The sequence below is a fragment of the Macadamia integrifolia genome, chromosome 14 (assembly GCF_013358625.1).
Source record: "Macadamia integrifolia cultivar HAES 741 chromosome 14, SCU_Mint_v3, whole genome shotgun sequence".
Classification (NCBI taxonomy): domain Eukaryota; kingdom Viridiplantae; phylum Streptophyta; class Magnoliopsida; order Proteales; family Proteaceae; genus Macadamia; species Macadamia integrifolia.
The window spans coordinates 28,349,524-28,362,499 of record NC_056570.1 but is presented as its reverse complement, the minus strand read 5'-3'; the positions used below and the strand labels follow the sequence as shown (position 1 = coordinate 28,362,499).

At 36.7% G+C, this 12,976-nt stretch overlaps 1 protein-coding gene across 2 annotated transcripts; it reads left to right on the top strand.

Annotated features, from left to right (window-relative positions):
- The first annotated feature begins 5,148 nt into the window (after positions 1-5,148).
- Positions 5,149-9,658, top strand: LOC122061236 (OVARIAN TUMOR DOMAIN-containing deubiquitinating enzyme 4-like). 2 transcript variants are annotated; one of them, XM_042624452.1, is made up of 6 exons: positions 5,151-5,351; positions 6,342-6,888; positions 6,950-7,071; positions 7,946-7,986; positions 8,246-8,344; positions 8,969-9,658. In XM_042624452.1, exons 2-6 carry the CDS (start codon positions 6,381-6,383, stop codon positions 9,138-9,140), a joined length of 942 nt encoding a protein of 313 aa, XP_042480386.1. In that variant the 5' UTR covers positions 5,151-5,351; positions 6,342-6,380; the 3' UTR covers positions 9,141-9,658. The 2 variants fall into 2 exon arrangements, with proteins under 2 accessions (XP_042480387.1, XP_042480386.1); XM_042624453.1 differs by lacking the exon at positions 8,246-8,344 and having other exon boundaries at positions 5,149-5,351.
- The last annotated feature ends 3,318 nt before the right edge of the window (positions 9,659-12,976 follow it).

The window sequence follows — 12,976 nt, the reverse complement described above, 5'->3', positions numbered from 1 at the left end:
ATCAAATAAAATCTGATCCGATCCAAATTCAAAACCGGACATTTAAGCCAATACCCCAACGCCTTATTCTTTATTTCACCCTTTTTTTTTTTTTAAAAAAAAAAAAACAAAACCGTACTCACCTTTTTCATTGTCACTTTTTTTTTTTTTTTTAAATTTAACTTTACCAATTCTATCCTTTAGTAATAATATATAATATATTACTTTTCTCGTTTCTTCAAAACAAAACGACTCGAGGAGAAAAAATTGATATTTATTACTGGTGGTACAGTCGATCGATTTTTCATGAACGAGACTCTGATAACATTGAAAGAAAAATAAATGCGGAACGATTCATGAAGATCGATAAGCATGCACGACAAACACTACAAAAATAAGTTTTAGGCATACCTGAATCCATGGCTGAAGAATAAAAACTCCTCTATGTTTTCTTGTATGCTCCTTGTACAACACGATCAATGTTGGTCTAGTCTACCCTCTTTCCCTTTTGCTTTTGGTCGTTAGCCTCACTTAATGGGTCAGTGATAACTATATATAGGGGTGAGGGTAGGGACCAACCCTGCAATAAAATTAGGGTTTCCTCCCCATTAAGAAAACAATGCCTTAAGTCCACACATAGTAATAAATATTTCATACCATTAAGGTGTGCTAATAGAATCCAATATCTCCATAGAGATCACTTACCAATAATATTGGATTCTTTCTGCTTACTCCATCTTTAGTCAACACCACTAAACCGATTTTGGAAACAAATCTTTGACTATGCTAGCCCACCTAATAGGAAATCTTACAATAACTATCTGCATTTTGGTGCCATCCGAGTAGCTGTTAAACCTCTTACTAGGCTTGCACTAAACACCTCTATTCTTGCCTGTCTTAGAGATGTAAGGTTTAAGAATTTTTCTAGTTCTCTTTTGGGAATTGTGGAAACTAGTCTCTCTGGAGGACCCATATACTTCGACTGCTATCCCAACTACCCAGTGTCCTTAAGTGACCCTAATATTATGAGTACTTTGGTTTTGAACATTAAGCAAGATGGAGTTGATACGAGACCTGGATCTCAAAATCTTTCCTTGGCCTATCGAATTTGTTATAAAGTTATGCATACTCATTCTAACCCTAAGGCTAAGAGGGGACTCGTCATAGGTCAAACTCTATGCTTTCAGACTAATCTACTTAGATCCAAAAAAATCATGCCGGTTATAACCAGATGGGATCAAGTAACTGTGCCTGAACAATGGACTTTAGAAGCAGACTAGCCATTCTGAACCTAATGGCTTTAGTTCCAACTACTCCTATCCCAGATGGAGGCGTCATCACTGAAGTTGATTTGGAGCAAGCTAGGGTTTCAGAATAAGTTTTTTTTTTTTGGTTGTTTGGGTGTTCTTAAGCGATATTATTATAATCTCTCTTTGACATAGTGAAAAATCTTCTTCTTCGCCCGATGATGTAGCATATTACATCTGTGTGTAAACCTTGTTAAATCTCTGTATGTTTTGTAATTCTATGTTTGTTTATTTTTCGTATTTGTTGGCGTTTGCTATAACAAGGCTTCAAAGGTATTTGTTGTTAATGTTGTTGCATATATTACTGAATGAAGTGCAATTTTGAACATGCGGAAATAAGATGTTCGTGAGGATCATTGTGTGAAAATTTTATGAAGGTATGATATGCTTGAACAATGAAGGTTTGGTTGAAATTGAAGTTTTGATACTCAAGGTTACGGTTGGGTGTGGAGGGGGCACTTTCAAATTTCAACCATGGAGGAGTTCAGAAAGTAAAAAAATTCAAATGAAATGTGTTTGGGGCCCGTTTGGTATCATTCTAAAAAAATGTTTCTGAAGTTTTTTCGTTCTATTAGAACGAAGAAACGGAATATTCTGTTTGGTGCATTTATGGTCCGTTTCTGTTTTTTTGGAACAAAAAGTGAAAAAAAAAAACTGAAAAAACGAGATTGGACGGAACTCCAAAATGGAGTTCTGTCTTCGTAGTTTCGTTCCATTTTATAAAAAAAAAAAAAAAAATTCTCAATAAAAATCTGAAATTTTAAAATACTATTTTTTTGTTTAAAAACTGCGTTTTGACACAGAAATTAAAATTTTCGTTTTTTACACGAAATGACGTTTCTAGAACAGAAACGATACCAAACGGATCCGTTGAGGAATGTCAAAAGGGTGGGAAAAAGTACGGGATATTATCATAAGAAGAGAAAAAGAGCTATTTACACAGATTTGAGGGTTCTTTTACTGAACAGGTGGGCTTTGGCCTCATCTCTTACTCATCTAACTGTTTAGAATTTTCTTTTTAAAACTTCTCAATGTTGTTACTTATCAAAGTTTAGGACTTCATGAATTCTTTTGATAGCGTTTTTGAGTTGGAAATTTCTAGATGCATCAAAAAGTAAAATTTTCGTTTTTGACACGAAATGACGTTTCTAGAACAGAAACGATACCAAACGGATCCGTTGAGGAATGTCAAAAGGGTGGGAAAAAGTACGGGATATTATCATAAGAAGAGAAAAAGAGCTATTTACACAGATTTGAGGGTTCTTTTACTGAACAGGTGGGCTTTGGCCTCATCTCTTACTCATCTAACTGTTTAGAATTTTCTTTTTAAAACTTCTCAATGTTGTTACTTATCAAAGTTTAGGACTTCATGAATTCTTTTGATAGCGTTTTTGAGTTGGAAATTTCTAGATGCATCAAAAAGTAAAATTTCCTCCCTCTCCCCCCCGCCCCGCCCCGCCCCCACTCTCTAAAGGAGATGAGCTTGATTATAGTGTTTGAAATATGTGAACAGTGCTTTGACCGGTACTATGCACTTAGAACTGGAACTGTAGCAAAGGTCCCTTGACTCTCTAAAGGAAATGAGCTTGACTATAGACAACGGATTCCAAAGTGTTTGAAATCCATGAACAGTGCCTTGACAGGAACTATTGTAGCAGTTGTTTACTGTAACAGTATTCCGGATAGTATCGATCTTGATCGATCCTGTGACTGCTCCTTAGTTTTATATATTTGATTTAAATATTTAAATACATACACTCATTTATATATTTAAATATAGTTATCAAGGCGATGCATAGGCGAAGTCTTGACATCCCGTTGGTTTCGCATTGATTATTTGACCATCTTTCATCACCTTATCGCCTTGATAACTATGCATTTAAAACATATATGATCAATGATCCAACAGTAGTCCAGACAATTAGACGCTCAGGTTCTTCAATTTGAAGGTCCACGATCCTTCACTTGTGTACAGACCATAGGTTATTTGTCATGGAAACATGGATTGTGTCATAAGTCACAAGTGCTGTTCTCTTGTGCTAGTTATTGTAATTAAAGGACTGACAGGTATTGGTAAGATGTGTGGTTGAATAAGGGACTTAACTCAAAATTCTCATATGTGAGGATCGTTATTATCATTTTTAGGGGGTGAATATTAAATACATTAAAAGAAAAGGAAGGGAAATTGTAGCCCTGAAGGGAAAAAATTAAAAACCCTAAAAGGGTAACAATAGTCCAATAAGGACTTCAGGCGCGATGACAATAAGAAACAAAGGACACACTAACATGTCCAATACAACTCAAAAGCCGACATGGGCTTATAGACAAGATCAGGGAAGCCCATTACAAAGCAGAAATGATCATTAGTATCCTGACTGCAAGATGACCCACATTTCTACTTGTTAGAGCTGTGACTATTATTCCTTTGTTGTTCACTTTTGTTAGGTACTTCCTGAGGCTTAATCTCACCATATTTTCTATTTTTTAGGCATTGAGATATATTGCGCACCTATAGCAGATTCCAGGGATATATGGCAGGCATCCATGACCCATATTGCTCTTGAGGGAGGATGTTGTGTTCTATCTGAAAATCAGTTGTGCAAAAGGAAAGATTACCCTCCTCCACCAGAATACATGTTCGTAGGTACAAATGAAGATTTGTCACCTGATTCCATTCTTAATTGGATCTAATTATCAAAGAGAATGATGCAATTGGGCGATGCGTTTAGAAAAAAAAATATATACATATATATATATATATCTTTTGATTTGATGCCTTATTTGCTTTCAATAGGAAAATAGGTTTATTTTCAATCTTTAAATAGTGTTATTGTACCTAAATGGGAAATTGAATTGAATAAAATTGAAATAATGTGTTTTGAATTGGAAATGATGGCTCTAATGGGTGGTTTTTCTTCTTTCCCCTTTCTAATACCCCATCTTTGATCTCTAGACTTTCTCTTCTTTCTTCTTCTTTTCCCCTCTTGTTTATTCTTTCTTCCCTACCTGCTCTCAATATTTAACATGGTTTGCATTTTAGTGATTACTTAACATAGTTTGTGTGTGATAAAAAAAAATAATAATAATAAAATAAAAATAAAAATTCCAGCTGTACTTCAACTGATATATTATGTTGTTTAAGCATTTAAACACTTTATTCCGTCATCCGGAGAATTATGGCAATGGTGATGATGCTGCTCTGGAAGAGAGTGTAGGACTTAATTTCGAGACTTTCCTAATTTATTCTTCTAATATGAATCATTTCAAAGTGGAAAAAAAGACGAAATTTCAGAATTGCCCCTAGCTAGTTGGGTTCATTGGTCTGACTATCTTGAAATCAGTCCCAATTGCTTGATTAGGTGGGTTTTCATTGGAAACAAAAAAAAAAAAAAACTTATATTTGAAAGTGGTTTAAAAAAATCTTCATTTCATTTGCTTTTTTAGACCGGAGGTATTCAACTTTAGGCCAATTAAATCCTCCGGGGCTCGTACATGACCCTCACGCCAAGTACAAATTAGGAATTTTTGGGCCCTAGTGAGCCTCAGGCTAGTAACCTCAAAGAATTATGCAGTGGCTAAGTTTTGATCACAAGACCTTAATTTCATTTTATTTTACTTTGGGGAAAGGTTTTCTACACAATCAAAACCGTTGGATGAAGAATGAGGTCTACGGTGCACACCTCTCATCTCCATCCAAGTTATGTGGACAGTCGCCATGGTGAACAACCATGCACGCAATCTTTTGCCTTAACTCGCACAAGCCTACCCACCGTTACATTATTGGTCTGGGCTGATTTTGGCCCGGTCCAACTCGGCCCAATTAACCAGATGTGCAAACAGACCATTTTCCTTTTTGCCCAATCCCAAACATCCGGAAACGTCCATTGTCGGACATGAATTCCTCGAAGAACACCTGAATCGGAGATTGCTTCTCTTTACCATCACAAATTGAAGAAGAACAACTCACACACAATTGAATAGTCCATTGTTTAAGAATCCAACCGGAAATCTTATTTTTCTCCATTCACTTGATTTTTGAGTCGTTTGAACGCGGAAGTATAGCAGGTATTCTTTCCTTGAAAGCCTTCCATTTCCCTTTTCGAATCTCTTACTTTCCGTGGTAGACTTCTACATTTTTTTATTTTTCTAGGTCTTTTAGCATTTTTTCCCCCTTGATTGGACTTCTCTCTCTATCTCACCCTTAATTTGTTTCTCTGTATCATTTGTAGAACAGGTTCTGTTCTGTCTCCCCATCATCCTCTTTTCTGTTCAAAAAAATTTTTTTTTTCACTGAATGTATCCATTTCAAAGTTTTTGTTACCATTAAAGTTCCTGTATGGTTCACTGCTTTTGGAATCTTAGGAAAAATTTTCAGTTTTTCATAAAAAAAAAGTAACTTGCTGAATTCTACGCTGCATGTGATCTTTGGTACATTCATCCATTTTTTTTTTTCTCTTTACCATTTCATTAATTGATAAGATTTATGTGGAGGACCCAATGATCCAAACTATCTGAAAAGTTATACCTCTTTCCCCAGACTTTATATTAGATGATCTGCAGCAGAGACAAAGGCGAATTTTTTTTTAATTGTTTTCATGTTTGTATATGATAAATCATACCCAAAGGCTAAATCTGATTGAACTAGTAATAATTATTGAAGGATAATTGTTTTCATACCCAAAGCTGATTGAACAAGTAATTAAATGTTTATCCATCCACACCCCCCCCCCCCCCAAAATAATAATAATAATAATTTGTTGAAGAGAGAAATGAAAAAGAAACTGTATTTGATATATATGCCTATGCGAGCTAATATGGGAAGAGTAAATGTAGATGAACTTGTACCCAGAAAAGGAAAATTGAGACAAACAGAAATATATTTAAGTTTTAATGATTTATTAATAAATGATATATTCATGGATAATGGAAATTCATACATGGGTATTCATTTAAGAATATGATTAGCTAGAAATTTCTTATGATTATATGATATATGTGTGATACATGAGCTTATGGTATATTCTTGTTGATTAGTTGTGTACTTGATGTGATCAGTTGTGAAGAGCTGCGCCGATTCCCCTTTGCTATGTCAACATGTTAAGTTTCTCTCCCATCATGACATGCACGAGTAATATAGTCCGCCTTAGTGGGCATGCTGGAAGGCAAATGACTTCTCAAGTTTATGCCATGATCATCTCTGGGAACTTTTGCTCCCATGGACTAAGGCGTAACTGTCATTCATCTGGTTCTGCCTTCTCCAAATGGAGGAGAAATTGGCATCCATTAGCTGTTAAAAGCTCAGCAAATTCTATAGGACAGAAGATGACATACCTAGGAACTTCATCATCATGCCAAAACATTCGTTTAAGACTTTTGGTGCCAAAACAAGAGTGGACCAAGGTCGGGTGGTATTTTAGAGCCAAATCTCTGTTGCGAGGAGGTGCCTCTGCTGGGCTGATTTTTGGCTTGTTGGTTTGCTTTGCAAGTTTCAATCCGGTGTATGCTGCAGTGGCCAAAAGGAAAACGGATAACAAGGATGTTTGTGAGTCTTCCATGACCAGTTCACATGGAAAGAAAGTTTACACTGACTACTCCATCACAGGTGAGTAATATCTTCTTACCTTGGCTTTATCAGCGGTGGATTTATCTCTTGTTTGATGCAGGCATACCTGGAGATGGGAGATGTTTGTTCCGCTCAGTGGCACATGGTGCTTGTCTACGATCTAGTAAACCATCTCCTAGTGAGAGTCTTCAGAGAGAACTAGCAGATGAATTGCGAACCAGAGTATGTTTTCTATGTCCCGTACTATTAAATTTTTATAGAGGTGTTCTTTCGTTAAGTAATAAGTGGGTAGTTAGTGGATCACCATGTGAGGATGTAGTTAAATGACATGGTTCCAGCTGTTAGTACTGGAACTTACATAGGAAGGTGGCATTGTCAAATTGTTTCATGTTGTTTTGGGGTTAGCTATATTTAATATTGTTGACTCAAAACTTAACTGTATTCTATTAACAAAGGGGGAGAGGTGACTTAGATCAGTTAGATATGTACTGAACTAAGGGCCTTTTGCCCAACGGTACCTCAATATAGGCATTACCAACTCAGACAAGTAAGCGTTTGCTTAAATGTTAGGTGTTGCCACCAATTATAGCTCAGGCATGAAATGGTTTTAAACTTATGACCTATCAACAGTGAAAAACTTATCTAAGAAAGATGGTATCTTTTGAATGTTTGATGTTGCCACTGGTTGAGCCTTTTCTGATGACACATACAGTGTGCATTATAACCAAAAAAGAAAAAAGAAAAAAAATCAATCTAAAGCATATGCGCAATAGGTATTGTCACATGGGTGCAGGCTTAGGTGCCTAGGCAAATGCATTATTTGACATCACTAAGCCTGTGTTGTGTAGTGTAGCCTCTTTTGGAGTGCCTGGTTGCTTATGCATGCTTAGGAATTGCCTTGCCTTAACACTGGATGTAACTCCTTAGATACAGACTAATAAGCATTTTCTTAGACTTTTTGTCTTGACCTCAGGTGTGCCATTTTTTGGTGAGATCAGTGAGTAGATGTACAGGAGTGTTGAGCCATGGATATTACTCGTTTCCTATCATAGAAGTATTTTCACAACTGCTTGAGCTAATGTTGTCACTTATACAGGTTGCAGATGAGTTTGTCAAGAGACGAGAAGAGACAGAATGGTGAGTTTGCTGAATCCGATCTTTTCTTATTACTATGGTTACAGTTCTTCTTCCATAGCAGACTGGTTGCTCATATTATAATTTAATTATACCATTCTGGAGTCCGTCTATCTGACTCAGCCAGCCTCAGAAAATCCTGGAGATTGGCGGCTTTGAAATCTGATGCTTATCTTATGCAAAGGAGCTTGAAATTGAGTCACTTGTTCAAATTTATCCTTGGATGGGTATTTTTATTTGATCAAACCAAAAAATTTCACAGGTTTGTTGAGGGTGATTTTGACACCTATGTTTCGCAAATCAGGAAGCCATATGTTTGGGGGGGTGAACCTGAGTTGTTCATGGCCTCACATGTTCTCCAGTAAGTCTGCTACTTTCTTTCTTTTCCTTTTTTCAATCAAGTGCAAAGCTGCCCTGTTCCGTTAGCAGTTTGCAATTTGAAAATTTATAAATGTTTTGCGTTAGTGCAAAGCTGCTCTCTTTCAACCCCCATCTCATCCTATTGTGGGTGGGGATTCCATCACTTGCATTTAAATCCTAAATATTCATTGCAAATTCTACACTTAAAATTGGAAACAAAGGCGTGCAAAGGGAAAGTGGACCCTCTTTGAATAACCAGGGATCTCATAAGACCAGGTTCGGGTAGAGAAAATCCAACTCTTGACTCAAACCCGCTGCAGGTTACATTTATCTAAATCTGCCTTTGCTTCCTGTCAAATCTTATATCAGGACTGTCCCTGCATATAACCTTCTCTCTCTCTCTCTCTCTCTCTCTTTCTCTTCGCCAGGGGGGGGGGTGGGTTGGGTGTAATATCTAATTAATGGTTGAAAAAATAGATTTATTTGAAATAAAAAATAGATGTATTGTTACAAAGCTCTGGTCAACCTGAATGCATTCTAATCCACAACCTGGCCTAAAGCTTCTTTATAATAAGATACTTGAGGAATTGAATGTCATGAGAACTGATAGATGTGAGAATTGCAGGATGCCAATCACTGTCTACATGTATGATGAAGATGCTGGTGGCCTGATTGCCATTGCTGAGTATGGCCAAGAATATGGCAAGGAGGATCCAATTAGAGTCCTCTATCATGGTTTAGGCCATTATGATGCTTTACAGATTCCTGGGAAGAAGAATGGTAGATCAAGACTATAGCGTGTATAAGATTCGGCCAGGGGTGGGAGTTGGGGGAATAAGAAGTTATTTGTGTTATCTTCTTCAGTCACATTTGATTGGGTCAAAGAAGTGCCTAAAAGCTCCTTTCCCATCCGTCGTTTTATTTGAATTACTGCTAATATACCTTGTTAAGGACTGCAGCCCAAGTTTCTACTATGTGGCAGATCGGATGAGCCCAAATTTTGTGGATAGATAGATCTCAAGCTCCCCAGCCTATATAGTTTCTGCTGAAGCTGGAACAAAGTTCGACAGGTGGTAAAATAAAGCTCTGAAAATGTGAGGACTACAGGAAGGTGAATGGACGTATACCATCAACTAAAATGATACTAGGATGCATTCTGATTGAATTAGGTTATGAACTTCACATGCACTTGCAAGTTGCCCACTTTGAGTGGAGTGGGCTTCCTATTCAATACATGTATCATTATTTGCTAGAGTGAGAAGAGGTAGAATTTGATTGGGTAACTTATCTAATTCAAACATTTTTATAATTTTAATTAATCTCATTAACAATATTATAAAGAAATTAATACCATTGACTTCCTAAAGCAGTGGATGTTCACAATTCAATTCAATTCAATTTAGTTATGTATTAGTCGCTCACATAATGGATTACAGGACGGGTAGTTTAATTACAGCTAGACCCGGTTAATCGAGCATGCTTGCATAGAGATTCTATGTCATTGATTGGACTGACACACTTGTATCAAGAAGATGATCCATGATTACAAACTTCTTCTTTCCAACTTTGAGAGTGACATGGATCCGACCAACCAAGGAACGTAGTTCTGTAGGCGTATTCTATTCTGCCTCTTGCCTTTGGAGAGTTCATAACAAGTTCATCAAGCCTTTGAAACCGGACTCTTTCTTTGCTCTCGAGTCCATTCATATCCCGAAGTCGAACCACAAATTTGAATGATTTGGAATTCCTTTTCAATTCCATATATCAACTAATGAGGACAGACCTAGGGGGAAGAGATAAAAGCACCCTGCTTTTTCTCTCCGTCTCTTGGAAAAAAAAACTATGTTCTGTCCTTCACTCCAAGACATGTATAACCCTTTTCTAGGCTCACCCGACGGGGGACAAAGAGAGTATAGTCAGTCAAATGTAATTTTAGTGTTAGCAACCTCGATTCCTGACCATCTTTCTGTTTCAGGTATAAGAGAAAAAAAAAAAAAAAACTAAGGATATCTCCTGATAGTCTGTTTAGACAGTCGGTTTAGTTTAGGCGTTCATTTCAAGCTATACTTGTTCTTCTTGCTTTGTTAACGATATATAAGTAGGCAAATTCCATTTCCTTGTTGAGTGTATCTTTTGTTCATGATCAAACACCACGAATTTAAATACGGTGATATATAATCAAATAAAAATATCAATCATTGGTACACCAAACACAAGCGTCTATAGGTGACTTTTCAAGTCCGCCATCAAATCCCAGGGTTCAACCCTCGACAGGCGGTGGAAACTACCAAGCTCCTCCCCCTCCCCCCAATAGATAGCCCCTCACCCTAATTGTAAGTGGCTCCACTTCTGCAATCATGGTTCTAAATATCATGAGAAAAACAGACATATTTCACTAAATCAAAAATGTCCTAATCTTCTAAAAGAAGTCATAGTACGTTTTACTTCAGACACGTGAAATGCAACCCAACAAAAATATTTTACAAAAAAAAGGAGATTCTTTCACTTGTTTTGTGTATAACCAAATTTGAAAGTGATCTTCTTAATAAAAAATTTCTTGTTCGGGTTGATTACAAAGCGGCTAAAGATGTCCTTAAGAAATATGTTAAAAATCTGGCCTCCACACAAATCTTTATTCAATGGCAGTTGCTTCTTTCTGTTTTCAATTTTGATATTGAATTCATTAAAGGAGATACTAACAGTTTACCTGACTTTTTAACCCGAGAATTTCTGCAGGGCTCCTAAACAGAAGGCTATAATCCCTGCCTCTCCTAATAAAGAAGTTGCCTCCTCTTCTTTTAGGCAACTACAAGAAGCATCCACTCCTATTTCAATTCAGACTCCTTCAACAACCTTAAATAAGGCTGTTAATAATTCTCCTTTCATATAAACAATTTTTATCCCAGTCATTACCATTGAAAACATCCACCTTCGTCACACCCCATTAGAACTTGCATTCATTTACCTTCGTGACCATCTCCATCCATCTTCTGGCGATAAAACTCGTTATTTCTATGAAAAAATTCTTGAAGAAACTCAGAGTGTTCATATTCAGCACTCCTATTGAAGTTCTCATGTTAGAGCTTATTCGGAGCTCAATATATTAAACATCATAAGCGATCGTGAATGGAGACCTTCTTCCTCATTTAAACGAGAATTTCATGATGTCTCTGGCCTTAAACTAGGTCATATGATTATGCTAATTATGTTAAAGCTTGGAATATGGTATTTTTATATCAGAATGACCATGAAACCCATTCTTGATTCGTGAAGTTTCATCTTCAATGCACCTTATTAGGTGTTCCGAATTGGTTTTTACAATGGTTCTTCACCTGGGGACCACCTCCTTTGGAATATCTTTCTTCAGCTCTTCAGCAGTCTGTTACTAAATTTAAAAATTTTAATCAACCTTTGGACTCCCGGATTCTTTTCGTCCAATTCTTCATCTTATACGAAGTTCCCTGAATTCTTCAATGGAAGTATCAGTTGACTACTGATGATTTTGAAGAATGGAATTATGTTCTCCCATTAGAACTACATATTATAGTTAAATGGTGGGATAAATTCAACATTTCACTTTTAACTGGTTTGCGATTTGTGCCTAAAAAAGTCATTAGTTTCGATCTATCCCTTACATCACAACATCTTCAACACTGCTAGGTGTCGTCTTCCACATTTATCTGATGAACATATCCAAAAGTAAATTTTAACTGCTATTGGGTTTAATATTTAGCCTGACGACCCAGCCCCGTCATCATCCTCCTCTGCATCGACTCTACCTCTTTCGGATGACGGAAGCCAATTTGCTCAACGGCCTGACCTGTAAAATGAAAAAAAAAGAGGGGGGGGAGGAAAATGAGGTCTCATTGCACTTTGACCCAATGCCGTGTTAGTCAGACATGCCATTTTGATTATTACCAGATGTCAAGCATCCACATCTAGTGCCATTCGAGTCAGACTGACGTCTTGGCATGCATCATGCAGCACTATAAGCATATTATAGTGAGTGTCACGGGTGGACACTTTAATAATTTACCCTACTGAGACTCTTTTAGAAAACAGTGGGCCATCCCATGTGGAATGCCAAATAATCTCATTCGTGGCTTATTTTCAGTCGCCCAGCTGGACTACATGACAATTTAACTTTCGACTGAAGCTTATCAGCTTCCAACAATTGCTTCATCCCTTATTTGATATTCCCAATTTGTGATAAAAACACCTTATTTTTAGCTGTTCAAAGGTCACATCTATTTGGTTTGATGCATACACGATGCCAACTCCATCAAGGCCCATCAATGCATCTCTCAGCTAAATTCAAGAAATTCTTGGTGTCTGCTATCTATAAAAGGATGCTCCCTCTCTTTAGAAGGACACGAAGAAAATCTTAGCATTTTTCATTTTCATCCTCTGTGTGCTTGTGAGTAAAGTTTGTGTTTTCTCTTATTGGAATTTGCTTGTAAGAAAAGTAAGTAACGTTTGTGTTGAAATGTGAAAGTCTGTAATTAAAGACTATATATGTAAGTCTTGTTCTCTTTAAACTTATTATTTTTCATGTATTATGTTTGCTGTTATAAAGTATAAAAATCAGCTTGTTATACTAGAGAATCTGTTAGATATTTCTTCTGCTTATATT

Excerpts from the sequence above, each read along its gene's own strand:
- LOC122061236 (XM_042624452.1), top strand. The coding sequence starts at position 6,381 with ATGTTAAGTTTCTCTCCCATCATGACATGCACGAGTAATATAGTCCGC. Across the intron at positions 7,987-8,245 it reads AGACGAGAAGAGACAGAATG|GTTTGTTGAGGGTGATTTTG; the intron begins GTGAGTTTGCTG and ends AAAATTTCACAG. Across the intron at positions 8,345-8,968 it reads ATGGCCTCACATGTTCTCCA|GATGCCAATCACTGTCTACA; the intron begins GTAAGTCTGCTA and ends TGAGAATTGCAG.